The sequence below is a fragment of the Bactrocera tryoni genome, chromosome 2 (assembly GCF_016617805.1).
Source record: "Bactrocera tryoni isolate S06 chromosome 2, CSIRO_BtryS06_freeze2, whole genome shotgun sequence".
NCBI lineage: Eukaryota > Metazoa > Arthropoda > Insecta > Diptera > Tephritidae > Bactrocera > Bactrocera tryoni.
This window is the reverse complement of record NC_052500.1, coordinates 78,067,325-78,092,475: the sequence shown is the minus strand read 5'-3', so window position 1 is coordinate 78,092,475 and position 25,151 is coordinate 78,067,325. Positions and strand designations below refer to the sequence as shown.

General features: G+C 38.3%; 2 protein-coding genes across 2 annotated transcripts in view; one reads left to right on the top strand and one right to left on the bottom strand.

The window, feature by feature from the left end:
- Nucleotides 1-3,667: 3,667 nt before the first annotated feature.
- The window catches only part of LOC120769090 (protein obstructor-E), a 73,587-nt gene continuing 52,103 nt past the window's right edge, over nucleotides 3,668-25,151 (bottom strand). The window contains exons 5-6 of the mRNA XM_040095949.1: nucleotides 4,010-4,406; nucleotides 3,668-3,936 (exon numbers count right to left, since the gene is read on the bottom strand). Coding sequence (XP_039951883.1) covers nucleotides 3,783-3,936; nucleotides 4,010-4,406 — 551 coding nt within the window. The 3' untranslated portion in view covers nucleotides 3,668-3,782. The remainder of the gene's footprint in view (nucleotides 3,937-4,009; nucleotides 4,407-25,151) is intronic.
- LOC120769088 (angiopoietin-4-like) lies at nucleotides 13,520-14,785 on the top strand. Its single transcript, XM_040095947.1, has 4 exons — nucleotides 13,520-13,725; nucleotides 13,791-13,856; nucleotides 13,924-14,484; nucleotides 14,548-14,785. Exons 1-4 carry the CDS (start codon nucleotides 13,535-13,537, stop codon nucleotides 14,705-14,707), a joined length of 978 nt encoding a protein of 325 aa, XP_039951881.1. The 5' UTR covers nucleotides 13,520-13,534; the 3' UTR covers nucleotides 14,708-14,785.

Here is a 25,151-nt window from a genome sequence, read left to right as displayed (position 1 = left end):
GCCGTTTCTTCGAGGGATAATACGTAAATGGCACATCGGGACTGTCACCACGATTTTGTTCATCACAACATTCGGTTTCCTTCGGCTTGAATAATATGTAGGCTAAACCGCCACCATTGAGATAGACTTTTCTGCCCAGTTTACTGTGTGAATTCTTTATTGTTGTTGTACTGCGTGCTGTCGTACCACTAAATCGACGTTTACGGTTTTTACGTCGTCCCGACTTATTTAACAAAAAGCGTGCACCCTTCTTTAAGAGCTCCGACTGTGCTCCATGCATATCCATTTTGGCAGAGAAGCAATCGATTTTTAGTGACTTCCATAGCGGTGGATCGGCCATGCTACTGGCTTCCTGCTGCAAATAGTGACCAGTTAGGTGTCGTTGATGTAATCTATACTCGCTGTTGGGATCGTTCAGCAGCGGCATACTCGGCTGATTTGCCGCGTAAAAGTGATGACACGGCGGATATGCTTGTTCGTAATTGTTGTAGCCCGTATACCAGTTCCAATTATTATAAGGACATTGATTGTACCAGGGCGTAGCGTTATAGCCATCATATGACCATTGTCCATACTGTCCATACGTCGAGTGCCCCCAAGAATACTGGTTACCATTGTAACCATCTCCCATACATTCATCAAACATTTTTATGATTTTTTTTAGTTAAATATTTTCACTTTTTAAATTTTTTACAGATAAAGACGATATCGACATTCTTTTTTACAGAAAATTTTCACAAAATGTGTCAATTCAACCATTTCGTTTTACAAATTCCATGAGTTTTTTGTTAGAAAACTCTACACACATGTAATGGGGTGGGTCAAAAATTACAACGTGCTTGTTTCTGAGGAATACAGTGGAGGATAGAACTAAAGTTTTACTTTTTAAAAGGGGTTTACAAAGAAAGCGTTTTGGTTAAGTTCGGTGATAACTCATACTTCAGAGATGACTTAACCATATGAACGAAATACGCTCCGAGATCTGTATGATTTTATTCGATGGCTCATTAGCTAGACGTGTTTTTAAAAATCTTATTGAAATTGTCTACCGAGACTGACCCCGAGATAACAGATTCCAGTAGCCACTACCACGATCGGCTGCAGAACTTTATCGACCTCTGTTTTTCATTCATGACATCAGACGCCTTGGAAAGGCATGCATTTTTCCTAACAATTTAGAACGTGGAATTTAACGGAGAAACTTGTACACAACTCGAGTCTATGGAATCAGGATATGTTAACAGAAGCTGATATCTAAGTTTCGAAAACAGAAAAAAGTCACACAGAGCCAAATCTAGTGAATACGGTGGCTTAACGCTGACTTCCGTTTCCTGGTTGGTCAAAAGTCAGTTAAGATAGATAGGCCCATCGTGAAACCACTGCCACTAAAATCTCCACACTCTTATATATCTTCTCTAATCCATCCTGTACTCCTGACGAAATTTATCAGTACGAAAAGTTTTACGTGTGCAATATAACTCACATGAAGAGCTCACATGAAGGGCGTGACAGTATTTACGAATGCCCTAAATACAGCTCTTCACTAGGCATGCACCAAGAATTAGCGTGACTTAGGAAATTATTATCCAAAGGCTAATTCGCAAAACTAGCGGAGAGTGAACGGACAACTGCCAGGACTCATTGGAAGACCTAGTGAGTGTGCACTTTCCAGGCTGTAAGGATGCGGTATATCCTAGATACGAAGGGAGTAGTGCGGTAAACGTTTCCGAACACATCTTTACGGAGAATAAAATAGATGTATCTCGCAAGGTGGAATATCTTCGCTTCTAAAACAATGCCATTTTAATTACTTGAGAGAGAGTTGTGTTCCTTTTATCGAAGAGAACCTCCATAGAAAATTTTTTTGCTTTCATGTAAACACAAGCAGATCCATTTTCTACGGGTTCAACCCCTTTCGATAAATGGGACACAACTCTCTCTCAAGGACCGCACCAAGTACCTTGGCGTAGTCTTGGACAGCAAATTGCTGTGGAAGCACAACGTGGAAGAAAGAGCAAGAAAAGCTAGCAATGTTTTATAAGCGTGTAGGCAGATGCTCGGCACAACCTAGAGGTTCTCTCCCTGTCTCATCACTGGTGCTCCACCGGTATTGTAAGACCAATTCTGCTCTACCGGAAGCCAATGTGAAGTGTTCACAGTCTCGCTGCGCTGTGCATAACAGGAGCTCTTGGACTGGTATTAAACCTGCCGCCTACAGACCTCTTCGCTGAAAACTAGTAAACATGACAGAGCCGCTGAAACGTGTCCTATGCTTTTGTCCAGTCTTATCTAGAACTCGTCTTAGGAGCCTCGCAGTTCAAGGAACTAGATGAAATAACAAAATATCAATATATAGGAAATCAATAAAGCAAAATCTGTGTTTTTATACTCTCGCAACAATGTTGCTAAGGAGAGTATTATAGTTTTGTTCACATAACGGTTGTTTGTAAGTCCTAAAACTAAAGGAGTCAGATATAGGATTATGTATACCAAAGTGATCAGGGTGACGAGTAGAGTCGAAATCCGGATGTCTGTCTGTCCGAACGTCTGTCCGTCCGTGCAAGCTGTAACTTGAGTATAAATTGAGATATCATGATGAAACTTGGTAAACGTATTCCTTGGCTCCATAAGAAGGTTAAGTTCGAAGATGCGCACAATCGGCCCACTGCCACGCCCAAAAAATGGCGGAAACCGAAAACCTATAAAGTGTCATAACTAAACCATAAATAAAGATATCAAAGTGAGATTTGGCACAATAGATCACATTAGGGAGGGGCTTATTTGGACGTAATTTTTTTGGAAAAGTGGGCGTGGCCCCGCCCCCTACTTAGTTTTTTGTACGTATCTCGGAAACTACTATAGCTATGTCAACCAAACTCTACAGAGTCGTTTTCTTCAGGCATTTCCATATACGGTTCAAAAATGGAAGAAATCGGATAATAACCTCGCCCACCTCCCATACAAAGGTTATGTTGAAAATCACTAAAAGTGCGTTAACCGTCTAACAAAAAAAGTCAGAAACACTAAATTTTACGGAAGAAATTGCAGGAGGAAGCTGCACCCAGGCTTTTTTTAAAAATTGAAAATGGGCGTGGCCTCGCCCACTTATGGACCAAAAACCATATCTCAGGAACTACTCCACCGATTTCAATAAAATTCGGTATATAATATTTTCTTAACACCCTGATGACATGTACGAAATATGGGTGAAATCGGTTCACAACCACGCCTTCTTCCAATATAAAGCTATTTTGAATTCCATTTTAATACCCTTTTAATAAACCTGCCAAAGCTGTATTAATATTTTATAAACGCGAATGCAGCATTCAGCAATTGATAATAAAAAAATATATTGAAAATAAGTAATGGAAAAACATATTAAAATATGGCATATTGAAGAAGATATCAATAATATTGAGAATGATGAAATTTATGATTGCGAATAAAATTGCAATAAAGTTCACACCAATTTACCGCAATAAAAAATAATTGAACAACACGAAAATAATGAAAAAATGTTCTATGTGTATGTGTGTGAGTGCATTTCACAGCGCAATTCATAAACGCGGCTTACTAATAGACCCTGAAAGGCGTTTTTATTTGGCACTTCAACGACGTACAATCGAACAATACACGGCGCATTTAATTGCATAGAAACACAATTCACTTTATAGAAATACTCTGTCGTGCTTTTATTGGCGAATTTCGAACGACGACAAAAGAAACACAAAAAAACTTAAAGCTATGGACGTAGCTGTCGGCTTTAAACGCTAGCTACACCACTACTCCTCCTCGGCCTCCTCTTCAACGTGCGCCGCTTTGGCGGGCTTTCGTCGTGATGGACCGCGTGTGCGCTGTGGTTTCTTGGTTTTCGGTTTCGGGTTCTCCAATTCCTCCAGTTCGGCGTCGGTCAGACGATCCTTGTACCAGTCGGCGCTGTAATGAAAATGCGTGTGGAATATATATTGGATCACTTGTCAATTAGCATTAAATAATTGTTTCAACATACCATTCGGGCACGTTGCGCGACCAGTCGCAGTGCTTTTTCTCCTCATCGAAAACCTGTCCCAGCTTGCAGCCGTTGCGTCGCGGTATCTCACCATTTACACACACATAGAAGTATTGACAGTCATCGGGATCGGAATAACGTGGATGTGTGACCGCCACGGACTCATTTACTTTGGGGCATTCGAATTCGAAAATGTCCTGCGAATTACAACCCTTCACACCAACCTCATCGGGCCATGTGCAAATGCCGGTTTTGGGATTGAACACCAGGCCCAGGGGGCAGGTGATCATATTGAATTGTCCATCGACACAGTAGTAGAATTTATCGCACACACCCTTCTCCTCGTGACCGAAGTAACCGTTCTTGCGTGGACAATGTTGCGAGGGCTGCGGTGTCTCTGTGGAGAGAAAAATAGAGCATATTTAAGTACAAGACGGTAATTAAAATAGATTATTACTACAACTGTAATATAAATCCTAGTTCTTTATATAAAAAGTCGATACAAAATCGCAAAAGTTTGTAAAAACTGAGAGTAAATCACATCTTCTGAGAAATATGTATCTGAACCATCTGGTTAGTTAAGTTAAGTTAACCATCTAATTAGTTACTTTCCAAATAAAATATTGATTAAAATCTATAAGTCAATATTTAAGTTGGAAAGCTGATTAAAGTTTCTTCGAAGAGGAACTGAGATAAGTCCAGCGAAACCGAACTAACTATGGTAGGTGTTGTCTGCTACTCGGGCTTATAGAACATAGAGTGTGGTGAAGCATTTTGAAAACGATCTTAGAAATGGAATTAAGTAAATTAAGTAAGGGAGAGCAAACGGGAAAACAAAAGTCGTCTTGGCACTACGAGGGGCTGCTCACAGAGGGAAACACACCAAGGGCTCTTCTTTCAAGGGACGGCGTTACAAAGAGGATCAACTTTACAAAGAAGCAGGCATTGCGAGACCGCATATCACTATTCATACCAATGGGACGTTTTTCGAGCATTTTTTAAGCAGAGGTCGTGGCTATAAGTCAGTGCGCAGAACTCAATCTCCACCGCAACTATTGCAACCTGCGTATTGCCATACTTAGCGACAGTCAAGCGGCAGTAAAAGCGATCTCAGCGTATGAGGTTCGATAGCTTTTAGTGGAGGAGTGCATAGGAAGTCTAAACCGCCTATCTATGTGAAACCGGATACACCTAATCTGTAAATAACGATTAGCTCTTAAAAGCACATGGCGAAAAGACAAAGAAATGTTGTTGGCAAGATACAAAACAATCGACCTACCGGTCGTTAACTGCGCCGCTCCAATATGGTCGCCTGGATGCAGTGAAACGCAGACGAGGAAGCTACAGACATGTCAGAGCACTGCACTCCGGTCTACAACGGGATTCCTCTTGATGGATGCCTCTTGATAGATGCCTCTTGATCTCTCCCATCGAACATCTGCACAGTGAGGCCCGCATTCTCTCCGTTAAGGAGCATAATGAACACCTCTCCAAGCAGCTTATGCTGCTGTGCTTTCGTAAAAATCATCCCTGCAGTCAGCTTGTAGCGGAATTGCCTCCTAGGAGCATCAAGAGGTCATTCCTCAACTACGTCGACGACGTAAAACAAAACGCCGACCAGACTTCGGACACAACAAACTTCAGACATGCAGTGCCGCCTTTCACAGTGGAACCGTGAAAACTCTCCACCTCTCTTTATGACCTACACATCTGACAGCCATCTCCATATGTTTCGACCCTGTCGAAACAGGACGTTTCCTGAGCTTACCATTGGATGACCTCGACGACAGCTTTTATGAACCTTGCCATCCCAACGAGGATTAGATAACCGTTGCAACAACAAGAACATTAGATCAAAAAAGTTAAGGAAACAGTGCTTGAAAATCGTTATGTTGACATCAGAGAGACAGTAGTGGATTTCAATATCCCTTATAGCCGACTAAACATAGTTTAGTTGGTTTGGTTGAATTTGGTGAATGTTTTGGATAAGTAAAGTTATTCTGAGTGTAGTAGTGAAGTGCCATGTTAATCTCTGAGTCTTTTGTAAAACCGATATCCGGTTAAAGTCACAAAATGGATCCTTCACAAGTAGCTGAGGTGAGGCTGTGTGAGCTTATGCAACAAACGAATCACTATTGCGAACGAGATGTGGATTTATGAATGTGATGAATATGACGTTGTCCAACAATCTAGCGAAAGGCGCTCCAAAAATTGGTAGAAACCGAAAAAATAAAAATTCGCTGAAAGCATGGAAGACTATATGATTATGTTAAAACAAGTCTATGAAAATTTAGATAAACATTGGAAAGCGTATATTAGTTTATGAGGCTATTTTGAAGGTGATAATAATGATTTGTATTAGAATAGTTGAAAAGATTGTTCTCTTTGTCCATTTTGTCAAGTTCAGATAGTATTCTCCTGGAATGTGTGCTGAGAAAGTTTCTGAGAGAGCTTGAAAGGTCTGGTTTGCTCAACATAGGAGCACTGTCGAGTAGGTCCAAGAGATGTAGTGACGCCTTTAGTACGTTTTTGAGAAGCTTTTCTTATATTGAGACTCTCATAAGCCGAAGCAAAGGGAGGAATAATCAAATCCAATGGGAAACTGCGGATGGACTAGGTTTTTAGTAGGCATAACAAAGTAGGTAGAAAGGTAGGAGTGCAGCCCTGTTATCTATCGTGCTCATAAAAGAGTACCATGAACTTTTCAGTCTTTTCAAACTGTTTTTGTTACAAATTTTTGTATTACCAAAAAATTTTACAATTTTTTCTACAAACACAGACATATGTAAGTATGTATGTAATGCACCAATTTGTCAAAAATAGAGTCAATGAAAGCTCGCAAAAACCGAAACCCTTAAAACACGTTAAAAGCAACGACAATTGCTGCGGCAAAAACTGTCAGAAACAACAAGTCATCGCAACCCTTATGAGTGGACCATTAGAAAAGCCTGTGCGACAGCAGTTTTTAATTTTTCATTTTTAAGCAATAAAACCAACAAAAGCTGGCGCTACGCTTTTGTTCTTTTTGTTGTTGTTATAGCACTTTTTGTTAGTTTATTGCAAATTGGGCTATAAGGCAGTATAACAAAAGCACGACAGACAAGCAATCACTAAAACAACTATAACAAAAAACACAATGCAGACGACAACAAAAATTTACCGCTTGTCTGTATTTTCTAACTTTACGCATCAACGAAGCAACCAACAAAAACAGGCAAAAACAAAGGAAAACTCAGTAAACTGTAGCATATTTATGGGCGCTCCAAACTTATAACTGTGTATATGTGATACAATAAACCCACACACACACACACGCAACAATATGCGTCACAAGTGAATGACCAAGCAGCTTCAAAAGCGCTCAAATTAGAAGCGATAAAAAAGCGACTGCGAGTCAAGCAGTGAAGCTCAGCTGTGAGCCATGAATCCGCTTGTCAGCTAAAATGCAAAAGTGAGGAGTGTGTAGCATTTTGGCAACTAAATAGCAATAACCGGCTTGGTGAAGAGCACAAACAATAACAGAGTGCATATTCTTTGTAGCTCAATAGATCAAATACACGAAAACAACAACAAGTGCATTTGCAGCGTAAAAAACAATGTAGCCTAGCGTATCGCAGCATCAACAAGCGTTAGCGGCGTTTCAGCATAATGCGTCGCTAATAAAAGTATTGCAGTAAAAATGTACGAAAAAAGACAAATAACTCAGCATGGCTATAAGCTATGCATTGTGACATACAGCCGCGGAACAGAGTAAATACTGAGAGGTTAATGTATGGCCAATAAAATTATTTACATAAAATGTATGTTAATCGGTCAGAGCAGGGTGAACTCCCAATACATACATACATAGAATATAAATTTTCAAATTTGGAACAATATAAAGCTACAAATGAATGGAAACGAAATGAGATAAGTTTGGCTGTGACCAGCTCCACTGATTTCGGTTATCTGCCGATCACGAATGGACCCGGATATAATATAATTTTTAGAAAATTTTGGGCTCTACAAGAACACGCAATGCCAAAAACTTTGTCCCAAACGGTTCAAAAGTTATAGTATTTTAAAGGAGTCAATATTTTTTTTTTTCATTGTGATATAATCATCTATTTACAGAAATAATGAAACACTGATCCAGTTTGAACCTCTAGCTGATGAAAAATTATTTTATTCAGTTAATTTTGTTGACTATAATAAGCAAATCGTGTGATGTCAGTTTGATCGTATTTTAAGCGTGCCGCGGCCAGGCATATAGCATCCACAATCTCGGCTTAGGACAAAATAAAACATGTCGTTAAACAACATGAGAATAACCAAGGTAAACTGTCCATAAATAAAGATGTGAATCCCTCGAAATTACCCTACGTACATACTTCTATGCAGAATCCAATCCTAAAGATAATGTCAAAATTTGAAGTCGATAGCATATAAACTTTCAAAGTTATACCAAGGAAACAATGAAGAATCTCTTGTGCACTTGTTCCGCATTGGAAAGCATACAGTGTATCATACCGTAGGGACGGAGGAGGTATCGATAATGAGGCCGCAGAGTCTGTTAAAATTCGCGTCAAGCGCAGGCATCCTAAAGGATGACTACTCCTCTTGAACGTAGCAACTGAACTCCATCTGGTATCGAAAAGGACTAAAACTGGTCTATGCGTGGCTTATTGGGCTATCAGATTAACAGAACTAACATATTTTCCTCGTCAATTGGTAAGATGTAGTTTTCAGAAAACACGTTTAAAGTTTCATATATACAATTAGCTCATGATAAGGCAGTTAAGCAATACACTTTTCAATGGGGAGCATTCAATCATGACTGACCGGCAAACTTAAATTCATTAGACTATGTTTTTTGTGTCCAGATTTGGAAAATATGACCTGGCAAATATGCCACAGAAACTGGGAAAGCTTAAAAAAACTTTAGTTCGAGCAGTGTGGTCAATACTAATAAAGACTGAGGGTGCGGCTATTAATCAATGATCGAATCGCTTGGAGCTTGTGTGAAAGCAAACGGTGACCATTCTGAGTAAAATTTTGTACATCCCTCATATATTATATGCATTATTAAATAAAAATAACTTTACTAAATAGCTTTACTAATAGCTGTCAGCTGTCGATTGTAGTTTCGTTTTTTATATGAACTGAACTGGTAACATGAAATATAGCTTGTCTAAGTAGTAAATCAGCGCATGACTTAGAAAATATTGTACTTCGAGAAGCCCTTTTGTTTTGTATGCTATAAACAATCTTCAAGTCGAATTAAGGTAACTTAATACGGGAAAAATATCGTTTACCGTAATATCGGTCACTTTGAATAGCTACATGCTGTAGGGGTCCTATTTGAACAATATCATCGAAGATTGTACGCTGCTTGAAACAATAATTTCTGCCCAGTTTTGTGAAAATAATTTTTCAAATAAAAATATATGTATGTCAAATAATGGTCCGATATTGACGGTTTCAACAAAGAACAACTTTATAGTTCAATATATCAGTTCGTGTGTATAGATGATAGTATGGACCGATAGATGTATGTACATGGTTAAATGGACTCAATGGAAATACTAACTATGCTCTAGTATTACTGCAAGAGAAAGAAAATCTTTAATTCTTAATAGTTATAGTACTCTAACTCGAGATTTAAGACCTTTTTATACGCTGAACGTGGTATATTAGATTTGCCACGATTTTTAAAACTTCCAGAAAGAAACGTCGAAGACCCTATAAAATTTGTATCTACATGATCAGCGTGACCAACTGAGTCGGTATAGTCATATAAATCTGTCCGTTTGCTTAAGAAATTTAGCTCTGAATTTAGTTAATAAAAGCACTCCGCAAACTAATTCATAATTGATAGCAAACTTTAAACAGGGTGTCCCAAAATTAACGCAAGACTTAAAATTTCCGTTATTTTACATGATTTTTGGAAATATTATTCAATAATGAAGACACGTTGTTCTATCGTGTAACGCTCCGTTTTTGCTAAGACTAAACTATCAGCTGTCGATGTTTTATGGTGTTCAACACTTTACCATATGCCAACGGCCAATGGCGTAAGTTTTAAATCTTGCATTATACTTAGGACACCTTTGCATTCATTCTAAATTTACGATAACATTTTTTATATAAATTTATAATTTCACGTGAGATCGCTCAGGGAAAAACTACAAATCTGTAATCATCTCAGACCAACATTGTTGCTTTATCCATAGGCAACATAACAACACACAATAAACTAAATATACGTAAACAAAGTCGTCTAGAATTCTATATTAATTATACTACTAAGTTGGCAGCTTTTAACCTCTTAATTGTTTAGCAAAGAAATATTATATAATTGCAATGAATGCAACAAATTTGCAATAAATTTATTGAAACAAACAAAGGACAGCAAAAAGTAAATATGCAAATATCACTAAATGAAAAATATTAAAAATTTAATGTAACTAACTAACTGCACAATTTTTACATATTTTCAAAGCGTTCCTGAAAACCGCAAATTCTAATAACACAGAATTTTTGAAATACAAAAGCAATGCTGGCATAAATTACAATATTTAATATTTTACTATTTATTTAACACAGAAATATTCATGGTAGCAACAAAAAATATGCAGTTTATTTATACTTTTGCGTTAAAATCAATTTTCTTCAATGATTTGCTAGAAGCGCCTAAGTGTATGCTTGCAATATTAAACAATATGAATATCTATTCATATTTATATCAATATATTGTATTATTTGTGCATTTTATACACCAAACTTTCGGCTGAGCAAGACTAAGTGTTGGTCATTTCTTCACCACTACAGCCACACACTCACATAAATTTTCGACTGAGTGAGACTAGGCGTTGGTCATTCCTTCACCACTACACCCACACACACACATAAACATATAAGCAAAATCTCTTTTGTTTACTTGTTCACAGGCTGATACTTGACTGTCAATGTGTTTTGAACAACAAACTGCAAGTGACCACAGTTTTCCAAGGAGCAGCGCCGAGTTGCATGCAAATCGAAAATGCAAATATACAAAGGCACACACATATATGTAAATATCACAACAAGCCTGTAGCTCAAGTGGTCAAGCATACAGAGCCAGCTGTCAGTGTAAATATATATGTGCGTGCGTGTGCGTGTGTGTTAATAAAGTTTTGTGCAAACATGTAAATATTTGTGCGCCTGTTTGTTTGTTTGTTACATCGCCACGATTTGTTTTTGTTGTTGTTGCTTACATCCCGTCATTGCTCATATTGCTGTTGCATGCAATTTTAATTGAGTACTTACGACTATCTAACTGTACTGTATGCTGACAGCTTTCTACTGCTAAACAACAACACTCTTTGCTCTTTTCAACTGCCGCCTGCATTTTGCGGTTCGCCATGCAAATGTCGTTGCTTAGTACAAGTGTGTGTGTGTGTGTATGTATGTGTATGTCTACGTCTTTAACAAAATTTAAGCAATTTGAATTCTTTGCAGAAATTAAATTTTCTAAATTTAATAAAAATGCTGGGGTAATTGGTTATATTCAATTTGTTCAGAATGTATTCGTCATATCAATTTGTAAGCAATTGGTGGACGATTTCAGATTTTCAAGAACTGAATTGGGTGACAAAAGATCAAAACAAGAAAATATATGGTTTTTCAATGGTAGCGTCTCTATTGAAAAATCAATCAAAAATGGACCGATAAGGACAGCAAACGACAGTCATATTTTTCGCGCTCTTTTGACATTTCTCTTCAATAAGGTTTGCCATTTCATCGTGAAAATTCGGAGTCAGTGGCCTCAACTTTACGAGCGCTACGCCCAATTTATGGTCGTCATAATCGTTTTTTATTATCAACAATAGAGCGTCTAGTGGAAAAATTTTAATCCACAGGCAGAGTACAAAATATTTCTGAACCAATGAGACAAAAAAGTGCACGTAGAGTAGTGCTGCCGCTAGCGCATCAATTGAGGAAGACCCAAATCAGTACCTCACACATCGCTCTCAAGCGTTGAACATCTCTGTAACGTCGTTGTGGGGAATTTCGCGAAAATATCTTGGCCTACATCCTTACAAGATCAAATTGACGCAAGAACTGAACGCGAATTGAGCTGAGCTGCAATTTGAAAATGGTTCGGAATTTCATGGAAAGATCATCTTCAGCGACGAAGCTCTTTCTAGCTGAATGACTTCATCAATAAGAAAAATATGCGTTATTGCGATTTATGGACCGTACTTCTTCCGCGATGATCTAGACTGAAACGTTACAATTGGCAACGTTAAACTATTTCCTGTGGGGCTATGTCAAGTCTAGCGGATATCAAACGTGAAATGGTAGCCGATTTGTGCTCGAAAACTGTCGAAAATTGGGTTCAGCTTTGCAGAAAGCATAAGAAATGCCAAATGTTCAGAGCTGCATTTCAAACAAAGTCGAAAAGCAATCTAAGTCCGGAGAGATATAACAATAAAGTGTAATCCAAGTGGAAGTACTTTTTCAATAGCCATTTGTAACAGATAACGTGTGAGTCTTATCAAGCTGTCGTCTTATTTTTGTTCAGTATTGTTTGGCATTTTATCTTGAAAACACAACCGACTGAACAACGTTTACAAATCGTTCAAGTTTATTATGAAAATTCACAAATTGCCGCATTTGAAACGAAAAGCAACCTGAAGAGGTTCAAGAGCTGCCATTTCATTCAGAAAAACCACGGTTTGGTGTGGTTTGTTGGCCGGTGGAATCGTCAGTACATATTTCTTCAAAAATGATGCCAGTCAATGGCGACAATTATCGCGCCATAATAACCGACTGTGTGGTGCCTAAATTGAAGCTCGTAATCTCGGCGACATTTGGTTTCAACAAGATGGCACCCTTTCCTACACATGGCATTAATCCGTGGATTTATTGAAAGAACAATTCGTTGAGCAAATAATTTCACGATTAGAGTTGGTCGATTAGCCACCAAGATCGTATGATATCACACTGTTAAACTTTTCCCTGTGAGGATATGTAAAGTGTAAAGTCTCTGCAGATAATCCCACTTTGATTCATTCACCAGTTAGCAGTCGAAATGCTCGAACGACTCATCGAATATTGGACTCAACGAATGGATCTGTGTCGTAGTTGAGACCAACATTTGGAAAAGATAATCGTTGAAGTTTCTGTGCTTTTTCTTTAAAGAACTATTGAGCAACGAAATTGATGTAAGTGTCTTTTATCGATTTCTCTTGTAAAAAATCATACTTCACTCGATTATATGACGTAGGAAAGGAAATATAGTATATAGTATGTAGTTAAAATATTTCATTTACATAGATAGTATTATTTTCTTATTACGTAGTTCCCACATTCCTAGCATTAATCAACAAATTATTACAATATTTAAACCCCTACATTTATAATTTATATAGTAAAATTGTTTAGCAAATAAATAGGAAGCTGATAAGGCGTCAAACTTATCTCGCACGACGTCAACTTTCCTACAAAGCTCAAGTCGCCAGCGACGTTCAAGTGCAGTCGATCGTTTAATCAGCTCACGAGATGTTGCATTTCAGGAAGCAATTGATTTATTCATTGCTGATAACAGCTGCATTACAAACAACAACTAGTTCTGCAAAACAGTTCGAACAAACTGCGAATGATGCGGATTACCTGACCGTCATTGTGGACGAAACCATGCGAAATTTGGTAAAGCAATGCAATAGAAGTAGAAGAGCGGAGGCGCAAACCAGGTGGGCGACGAAAGTTTAGACCTTAATGAAGGCGTTAATAATTTAAGAATTGAAATTATTTGCAGCGAACTGCAGCAAGAGCAACAAGCGCCAGTGACGCTGAAACAGTTGGGCGATCTAATGGAGAAAACGTAAGTTGAGATCAAACAAATATACCATGAAGTAGCTACAAGAACCTTTTATTTAACACATATTTAGCGTACGTTCGCTAAGCGACTCCTTTACGAAGCGCCTGCTGTTGCGCTTTCCCAAAACCTGCGCGGACATACTACCACCAGGTGTGCGCGACCAAGACGATGTCTATAGCGTACACATTTCCGGCTACACGCCAATCAACGTCTACTGTTTATCCGATGCGGAAGGCGGTTGCCCTTGGACAATCGTGCATAGACGACAAGATAAGAATACCGAATTCAATCTCAGATGGCCCCAATATAAGGAGGGTTTTGGCGATCCATATAATAGCTTTTTCGTCGGCATGCAACCACTGTTTTGGTTAACCAGCGATGCGCCGCAAGAACTGCGCATTGTCATGCGTCTGAATGGCGATAGTGTGGATGAGATCGCGAACTACGATCATTTTGTTATTGGCGATGAGGGTGATCAGTATGCGTTGAAAATGGTGGGCAAGTTCAGCGGTAATGCTGCGGATGAGCTGACTAAACTGATCGGTTACAAATTTCGTACGAGAGATCGCGTGGGTTATTGTAAGGGTAAGGAGAAGGTCGGCGGCTGGTGGAAGGAGGGTTGCGCCAAGAGGTGAATGGGTTGTAATAATTTCTTTCCTTGCTTTTATTTTCAAGCATTTTTCTCTCCTTGCAGTAAGTTAAACGGTATGTATGCGCCTACAAAATGGGAGGAAAAACAGCAAGATGGCATTATATGGGATAATAAGACCGTTGTGGGCATGAATTACTCACTGACGTATGTGCATATGGCGATACGTCCAAAATATTGCTACAAAATTAAAACGGAATTGTGAATTAGTATACATTAATTTGTAGAAGAGTTATTATTGTTTTGATTTACGAAGAATAAACGCAGACAAAATGAAACCCGAGTCAAACACTGAACATCAGGTTGTGCGAAAGTAAGAGAAGATACTAAAAGGTGTACAATTAGGTGACAAGAGTGAGCCTACAGAGAGGACCTAAAAACATGTCTCGCTAGGAAATTCTTGCATAAAGTAGGTACATAAAACGTACAGAGCTCATAAGTGAACTTTTTAGTTAGATCTTAGGTATGAAATAATATATAGTATAAGAGATGGGTATATAGAAGAGACACAGGAGAGTAATTTTGAGTTTATACGAAAGAGAAAACATCGAATAAGAGTGGAGTCGAAGCAAACAGTAGACACAATATGATTACAGAATAAAATATCATATTCTTAATCTAAGAAGGAAAGCTTCATATCTTCCTTTGCATACGGTTTTGTTCATTGAGTGCTCAGAAGTTCAATCAAATATTGATAGACCGAATGAGATATTTATAATCGCGTAATCGGTAGTCAGAGCGGATTTGCTGTGTATACTACTGTGTTAGCTTTGAAAGATGTTTGAGGCCAACAGATGCTGAATAAGAAACTATTTGTCAAGAGTTCTTCAATATCCGAGAAATGCAAAAAATAAACTATTTTCTAAGGGTTCGTAAATATTTGAGCGTAAATGCGCGTGTTGATTAAATGGGAAAATGGAAAAATGCTACCGATTGACTATAAGAGTCCACTCTGAGGGCAGCCTAAGGTTTGTACCTCTAACTTATGGGAAAAATAACATTTAAACTGTTTAGCAGATTGTAATGAGAAAGATATTGAAAGACCCTGGAAGATATCTGAGTGTAGGAAAATACAACAGCATGACAACATGACAGAGGTAGATGAGAGTGAATGAAGGTTTCAAAAAATATTAGAATAAAATTGAATAAAAGTTGCAGTGTGTTATTCAATTATGCTTTAAAGAGAGGGAGAGGGAGAGAGAGAGGGATCAAGAGCGCCGTACTAATGTAACAAATTATTAGAGCATAATTGAATGAAACTTCCGGTGTGACAGAGAGAGAACAAAATAGGGTCGGACTAATGTAAAAAACTTCGTTGGTTTCAAAATTACTACAGAAATTGTTTAGGCTAGAAACTCAAAGATTGCGGTGAGAGGAGTGAACTCATTCATGTCTCAAGAAATGACTGTGAGACATAGATAGATGCGAGCAATAGAAATAAAATTTTATATAAACTCAGAACTTAAGCAAAGTGTGCGAGCAATAAAGACTTGTAAAAAGCGAGCCTATGCTCTGACACAAAAAGAAAGAAACCACAAGAAAGTCTCGTGAAAATTTTGATCGTTTCTCTCAAGCTTGTATGTACAGTTTGAAAACACAAAGATAAGTGTTCCCCTTAAAAACCAGAAAATTATGTCTAGAACAATGGATATTTCGCCCAGATCAGGACTAATACGAGATGATATCCATATGAAATGCGCAAGTAGCAAATTAGGCTCAACCGGTCAAGGTGCAAAATGTTCACCATTTAGCTGCTGTATTGGTTCGGTGGGGAGACTTCTGTAAAAGTGTTATACTTCTTCAGTTCTGTTAAGAAAAGGTCAAAACTGGGTCAAAAGTGTAGCAGCAGGTTGTTTTAGGAAAGTTGGGAAGCAGTTAACAATACCTCCTTCGACGAAGCATTGGATCTTCCAGATGTATTCGACTCCAGCATACAAGCCAAAAACTACACTACAGTGGCTTAAAGTAATATTTCTGGTTTCATAGCTACAAATGATAAGCCGTCTGGAAATCCAGATTTGAATTCAGTCGACTATAGTTTGTGGTCAGAGTTGAAGAATATGACAAAAAGACAAAAGATATCTCACAGAAATTCGGATAGTCTCAAAAAATCGTTTCTGCGACTTTCGACTAGATCCAGTCAGAAATAACGAGGTTTTCAATAGAAACGCCACAAAAGTAGACCGATAAGGCCATATTTTTTGCCATTCTTTCGACATTTCCCTTCAGTAAGGTTTGTCATTTCATCACGGAAAGATATACGAACCAACAACGAGTCGAAATTATTAACATTTACTACCAAAATTCGGAGTCAGTGACCCCAACTTTAAGAGCGCTTCGTCCAATTTATGGTCGTCATAATCGTCCTATCAGACCAAGAATTGAGCGTTTTGGGAAAATTTGAATCCATAGGCACAGTACTAAATGTTACTGTGCCAGTGAGACAAAGAAGCGACCGTAGTGGCGAGAATATTGCTGCCGCTAGCGCATCAATTGAGGAGCACCCGAATCTGCCTCTCACAAGTCATTCTCAAGCGTTGGTCATCTCTGTGAAGTCGTTGTGACAAATTTTGCAAAAAGATCTTGGCCTACATTCTTACAAGATCAAGTTGACGCAAGATCTGAAGCCGCTTGATCACCAGAATCATTGTATGTTCGTGAATTGGGCTGAGCAAAAACTTGAAAATTATCCGGATTTTCATCGATGAGACTCATTTCTGGCTGAATGGCTTCGTCAATATGCAAAATATGCATTGTTGATCAGGCAGCAATCCACACGTACTCCATGAGTAACCATTGCATCCCAAAAAAAATAACAGTTTGGTGCGGTTTATGGGCAGGGAAAATCATTGGGCCGTACTCCTTCCATGATAGTCGAGACCGGCACGTTACTGTGAGTGGGAATCCCTACTGATAAATGATAACCGAATATTTTTGGTCCGAATTGGCTGATATGAACCATTTTTGGTTCCAACAGCACGGCCCCACAAGCCACACAGCGAATGTCACTATCGATTTATTGAAAACCAAGTTTGGGAAACGTGGTATCTCACGAAATGTAATGAAATATTGTGAAGAGATCATAGACTCATAGTTAGAAGCGACATAAGTGGTCAATGTTTAAATAATAGACGCCTCCATTGGCAACGTTAGCACGAATTCTTTAATACCATAAACCACCAACGCATATGAAACTCGCTCACCTTAAAGCGTATAAAAAAAGCGGTCATGCTTAAAGTTCACGACTTAAGAGCTTAACTTCACCGAGCACAGGTGGTGTTTTAAACAGTTTAACAATATGCAACTATTTAACACTGACATAATAATACGGTGTATATGGCCAATGATACGCATAATCTGCTGCAATCCGCACCACTTTTATGTCGGTGTAAAATATCATTAAATTGCGCCGTTCACGGTCGCGCAGCGAGCGCATTAAAAGATAATCTTCGATAAAGGTTAAGTGCAGGCAAGTGCTAAAAACATGCTTAAGCAAATGTGTTAAGTGATTCCAGCAGCAGCTGTTGAAAATTGCCTCGCAACGAGTGGAACTACAAGGAAAGAGAACTGCACGCATTTTCGCACACACATACATGGATGTATTTTGGTGTGTGTGTGTGTGTAGGTAAAAGTGTGTAACCTTTGCAACAATTCGCTGCACATTCAATCAACTTGAAAGCAGCTAACCAGCCAACTTAGCGGTTTAATGTAAACTTCGCCCGCTAATTTATGTTGAATCATACTAACCGTTTTCGTAAGCCACGCACTTAAGCACGATTTTACTGCATTCCTCTTGCGCTGCTTCGCTGCTGACGTTGCAGTTTTGCAGTGAAATTATTTCGAAAATTTTTCAAGTGACTGTGTTGCAAGCTAGAACGTACATTCATACATACATATATACTTTTGTAGGAAAAATCTGCTTACTTTTATGCATTTAGTTAGAGAGTATATATGTATGTATGCGTATTTGTATATTCCTACATATGTATGTATATAGTACATATCTATGTTTTTTGCTCAGTCCGGTTCAAATTTGATCAGTTGGTGTGCATGTTTGTACCAAAAAGCTGCTTACTTTTCTACATATATTTAGAGCGTATATACCCACAAATGTATGTATGCATGTTTTTTGATCAATCCGGTTCAAATTTGATCAGATGCTATACATGTTTACTGCTTACTTTTGTACATGCATTCAGAGAGTATATATGTCTGTATATACCCACAAATGTATATATGTATGTTTTTGGTCAGTCCGGTTCAATTTTGATCAGATGCTATACATGTTTGTACCAAAAAGCTGCATACTTTTGCATATAAGAGTATATATTAGAGTGATTCAAAAAAAAATTTTTTTTGTTTGGTACTCGGAAAAATAGGTTCCTAGACACCTCTAAGAAAGAAATTTTTCCGAGTACCAAACGAAAAAAAAAAATTTTTTTTTTAATCACTCTAGTATATGTGTATATATACATGGTTATGTGTGCCAATAAATGTTCATTGGCTGACCGTCTGCACCGCAATCTATACTACTGTGTGCCGTAATTGATTTTAATTCGACAAAATGACCGCGCAAGTTTCCCACGGCGCACTTTAAAATACTTAACTGTGCACAGAGGTAGAAACATATGCATTTTATGCACAAATTGGGAACATATTTGCAGCTGACAATAAAGGAAATTATATAATGTGCAATAAGAATATGACACGAACTCGCACATAGGAATGAAAAGTAAGAATAATGGAGGAATAGTTTAAAAAGTTTTATAATATGGCAACACTGTTAGAGAAATGGTTAGAAGATATCAGAAAACAATAAACCAGAAGCAAGCAAAACAGTGTTAGAAGATAAATAACAGTAATTACTATATACAAGCGCTTAGCAAAATACGTAAAAAACCTAAACTAAGGCTGCACCGAAGCTTAACAAAAAAGTTTTCCATACAAGAAACTGATTTTTAATGGTCAATTTTTATGACTGCTGTATGCTATTGTGGACTCAAAAAATTTTCCATGCAAGAGCTTTATTCGCATCGTTCAGTTTGTATGGCAACTATATGCTATAGTGATTCAAGATCTACGGTTCCGGCAAAAGAACAGCTTCTTCAGAAGGCAAGAACGTGTACAAAACCTCAGATCGAACTCAAAAGTTAAGGGACTAGGACCCTAAAATGGCCATGGAAGTCTGTAGAGGTACTTCGCAGGTTGGAATGATATCTCTGCTTCTACACTGGCATTAGTGTGAATAAACTACTAAAGAACTTGGAAAGCAAAGCGTTTAAGATAGTGGCATAGGCGGACGACATTGTCGTCTTCATAACGGAAATGTGTATACAGACCAAGTATTAAGACCACTACTCTCAATACAGTCCAGAATTGGGCATCGTAAGCGGGTCTGGGGTTGAACTTAGAGAAACGTACATGCTTGTACTCACAAGAAAGCACAAAATTCCTCTATGGAGGTTCCTTTCTATAAAGGTATGTTACCTACGCGGAACACTGAAATATACTGTGGAGATTTTAGTATTTTAAGCTGTCGGACCACTGCAGTGTAATTCAAGGTCAGCCGCAAAGCTGGCTTTTAATGCACCTGCAGACAATTCCAAAGTCAACATCTATGTAGACAGCTAAGCAGCCATCAAGGCAGTAACCTCGAATCGCATATCGGCCAGAAGTGTCTTGGGAAGCAGGGCGGCAGTGGAAGGAGTTGCCAGAAGCACGCAACTAAACATCTACTGGGTGCCAGGACAAGGATGGTGTACACTGTACAGCCAGCATCCGAAAAAGTGATCAACATTGGGAAACCCATGCTTTGTCTATACGATCATTTGGACAGAAGCATGGTAAAGAAAATCAAAACCCAATGGAACGAGCAACCTGCGTGCAAAGCTGCAAAAGTCATGTGCGGAACGGTAGATCTAAAGGACATATAATCCTTATTGGCACCCGTTAGAAGACTGTAGAAACATCATGGCAATACTAACTAGTCACTGTCTGGTGGCGACATATGCCAGCAGGATGGTGCGGACAGATCGAGAAGAATGCAAGAAATGTCAATAATAGGGCACCAGGTAAACACTGGAGCATCTCTTGTGCACTTTCCCCGCATTGGCAAGACCACGCTATAAGCATAAGCAAAGGAGAATGTGCCAAGTAATAGGCGACCTTACTTCCACCGGTTGTCAGGTCACAAAAGACGACAATGAGATTGTGGACGAGATTGCCAAGAGTGGCTTACAATTGTCATGCGGAATCGTGACCGACATTGGCAACACATGCATTGTCTATATGCTAATCTTTGAATTGAAGTATGGCAAGGAAGGTCTTAGTGCGATGGAATGAACTACACGAGATTCCTACCAACAATTGATAAAAAAAAACATGGTTACAGTTTGGTGACGGAGCACGAATGAAGAACGAAGCTAACAGATCGAGAAGACTGCAATATGGTAAGAGGGAGGCACACCAAGAAAACAATGGTACGTATTTTTTGTTGTTGTAGCGACATAAATCATTCCTGAAAATTCGAGGAATAGCGCCGAGTTAACAGACCTTGGACGGATAAAAATTTGGGTCCGTTCCGGTTACTTAGACCCCACTGTAGTGGGAACGGGAAACAATGGCATCGTCAAGCGCTGGCATGCGAAAGGAAGACAACTGCTAATGGACTACGTGACGGCAAGTCATCTGGTATTGCTAAGAACCAAAACTGGTCTATGCATGGCGTATTAGACGACCAGAATACCAAATCTAATATGAGTGTAATCTATTCATGTTATACTTTTTTCATATACTGTTGTAGCTATTTAGCCTTCGAGCTTAAAGCGCGAAAATTTTTACGATAAAACAGATTTGTGGAAGGCATTGGGAATGGTTTACATTATTCGATACTTGAATGGGCATCCAATGCTTAGAGAACTTGAAATGCAGTTTTTTCTGCAATTTTTGGTCTGTAGTGCACCCCTAGCAAACTGGGCTATAATCACATAAGCGATGACTCTTAAATAAAATTTACTTATTCCAATCATAGCATCTTTCACATTTCACTCTCAACTCTCTTGAGTGGCAGGAGCACTGGCATGTTTTATGCCCAGAATTTTAAAAATTATGCCAAGCATGACCACTTCATTGTGCTCAACTCACTTTATGAACCTATACTCATACATACCTCCAATACATACCAGAACATTAGTACAATAATCATAAATAACCAGCAGCAATACGAGAAATTTCATATTTTCATAAGATTACACTGACACTGCTAATCGAATAAAATCTGTATTCTATTGAAATTGGTCGAAAGTGCGCACATCCATAAACCATAAATAAAGCAAAGAACAGAAAAAAAGAAAGAGCCATAAGTACGCGAAAGTATGTCAAAGTCTTTTCATGTACCCCCCGTTTTCTATGCGCGGCATGTTACAATTTACGCATTTTACGGTACTTGCATTTTAATGAAATCCCAGCGGACGTGGAGAGGAGCGAAATGTACAGAGGAACAATAAAAGAAATGTTCGCATAGACTACTTAAATGGGGTTCGATTGAAAATCGGTTATACTCGTATACACACGCAGATTTCTTATCTCTTCGACAAGCTCGGAGTCACTCTTTAGTGTAATTTAAAATCACTAAATCGCTGCTGAATGTCAAATGTTGTTGTTCGTTTACATTTATGTGATTTTGACGTTTTATTCCAACTTCGCCGCCGGTTAAACGATAAAGTCGCGATTTGAAAAGTGGTTTTGAAAGAAAACATGTCGACCAGATACGTACGGATATAAGTTCGGTGGTAGACAAAGACGTTTCTGGAATTAGGAGATTATGCGAACTGGATTTTATATGACTTAATTTAATTTCAACAAAACCTCAGCAGGAGTAAGACGAGTACACATTTAACACTACTCAAAAATTTTGCGCTTTGTAAAATGGAAATGAGCGTTACTTTTTGAGGTTATGTAAAAGAAAAATAGCATTTCACAATAAATAAGTACCAATAGCAATGGATATATCGGAATAAAACTTTACACATCGATCTATAGCTTTCAAAGTTCCCAGAGATCGGGTATGAGGACCTCTAAGTCTCCGGTTAGCTTTATGCCAAAAATGTCGGCCACTTTGTAAGATGTTTAAATGACAGTAGGTGACCATATTTTGTTAACAATAATACAGTATGTTGTAAAAATGGAAAAAATCGTTTTATTACGTTAAAGGGTTTTCAATAGAGACGCTAAAAAAAGTAGACAGATGGGGACAGCAAACGACGACAATTTTTTCACGCTCTTCATAAAGGTTTGCCCTTTCATCATGGAAAGATATAAGATCCAACAACGTGTCGAAATTATTAAAATTCGCTACCGAAATTCGAAGTCAGTGGGCTCAACTTTAAGAGTTTTACGTCCAATTTATGGTCGTCATAATCGTACCGTCAGATCAACAATTGAGCGTCTAGTGGAAAAATTTCAATCTGCAGGCACATTACAAAATGTTCCCATGCCCGTGAGATAAAAAAATGCTCGTAGTGTCGAGGATATTGCTACCGCTAGCGCATCAATTGAGGAGAACCCAAATCAGGCTCTCACACGTCGTTCTCAAGCGATGGGCTTCTCTGTGACGTCGGTGTGGCGAATTTTGTGAAAATATCTTGACCAGCACCCTTACAAGATCAAGTTGATACAAGAACTGAATCCGTTCGTGAATTGTGCTTAGCAACAGCTTGAAAATGATCCGGATTTTCGTCGGAAAATCATCTTAGCAATGAGGCTCATTTCTAGCTGAATGACTTCGTCAATAAGAAAAATATGCGTTATATAGCAATCCACACGTACTCCATAACTAACCATTGCATCCCGAAAAAATTACGGTTTGGTGCGGTTTATAGGCTGGCGGCGTCATTGTGCCGTACTTCTTCCATGATGATCAAACCCTGCATGCTACTGTGAATGGGAATCGCTACCACACAATGATAACCGAATACTTTTGTTCCGAATCGGATGATATGAACTTGGACAATATCTGTTTCTAACCAGACGGCGCCACAAGCCACAGAGCGAATGTCACAATCGATTTTTCGAAAACCAAGTTCGGTGAACGTGTTTTCTCACGAAATGGGCCACTCAATTGGCCGCCTAGGTCGTGTGATTTGACTCCGTTAGAATATTTTCTGTGAGGCTTTGTGTAGTCTATGTTCTATGCCAACAAGCCACTATTGATGCACTTCGTACGAATATCGGACGTGAAATTGCAGCAGTATTGGAAAACCGTCGAAATCTGGATTCAGCGTTTGGACTTTTATACTTTCTTGTAGTTAACTATTTCACTGTTTTCAAACTATTAACTGTCACTCACTAATTTTTAACTCCCCAAAATATTACATAATGCTGCAAAACTCTTCTGTGCATTTCGCTGTCAACTTCGGCGCCCGACCCAACAAAGTTATGCAACCATCAAATAGGACCGTCGGACACGTGACCATTGAAAAGTCAAAGTTCACTGGACACCAGTCAACCGGCATGGGCAGTAATATGGCTAATTATATAGAAATATATGGGTCTAAAAAGCACAGACCGTACCAAACAACAATAAAGACTGTATAAATATGTCCGTAGTCCAAATCAATACAAAAACAACTTTTCATGCTCTTATACTATCGGCACGCATTGGAGCATGAAAATCATTTTCTCACACCCCACCCATGTTTTCCAAACCACTGCGTTAATATTCACACCTATCGGAAAAATCGACACGCATTGTATACATACATACATACATACAGTGCATATATGTATATGTATGAAAAGTGTATAGCCGCTCCTAACTAAACCAGCTGCCGCCACTTGGAGTTCATTAACGAATTCGCTCACGTCTTTTACACGCTTGTTATAAAAATAGCTTGCGGCGGAATATACGAAAAGGTAAGGTAGATGTGTTTGTATACTGCCTGTTAGCAAATATATGTAAGTATTTATATGTATATACATATTTATATACAATACATTGCTTGTCATTCCTTTCGATTAACTTAAGTTCTAAAGCCCTAAAGGTTCCCTATTTGTGGCCTAAAAATAAAAAAGTGTGGGATATTTAAGGATTTTTAACAAACAACTGATTGTGGAACATAAAAAGGTATTATAGATAGAAAAACGTAATAGACAATTAATCAATTTTGGATAATATTGAAGCTACATAGCAGATATAAAATAGATAATTTTAAGGGATAAAAGAACCACTTTTTTATTATGAGTGTGCATTAGAATGATTGAGATGATAGATGAATGATTGAGTTATAAAACTCATAAGAAATAAAAATTTTTCCAAAAATAATCATACTTTAACCGTTGATATCTTTTAAACGTTTGGGTTTACGAAAAAATCATGATAGACCTTTTTTGTAGAGCATTCAATTTCCTACAAAATCTAAGGAACGAGATATTTTTCTAAGTAGTTGGAAGCGAGATATAAAGTTTTCTATCTGATAATAAGAAAAAATAGAAAACTGTATGTAGGAGGACCTTCCGTTACAATTAAAACTCGCATGTTGGAGAGGCGTTCTTAGGAGTGCCTGGAACCTATTATTTCCAGGTACCAAAGAAACGAAAAAATTTTTGAATCATTCTAATGTGCATTCTTAGAGGTGTCTATCTTTTGAACC

Bases quoted from the DNA above. Each gene is read 5' to 3' on its own strand.
- LOC120769088 (XM_040095947.1), top strand. From the start codon at position 13,535: ATGTTGCATTTCAGGAAGCAATTGATTTATTCATTGCTGATAACAGCT. The intron at 13,726-13,790 runs GTGGGCGACGAA...AATTATTTGCAG, and splicing joins AGAGCGGAGGCGCAAACCAG to CGAACTGCAGCAAGAGCAAC. The intron at 13,857-13,923 runs GTAAGTTGAGAT...ACACATATTTAG, and splicing joins GGCGATCTAATGGAGAAAAC to CGTACGTTCGCTAAGCGACT.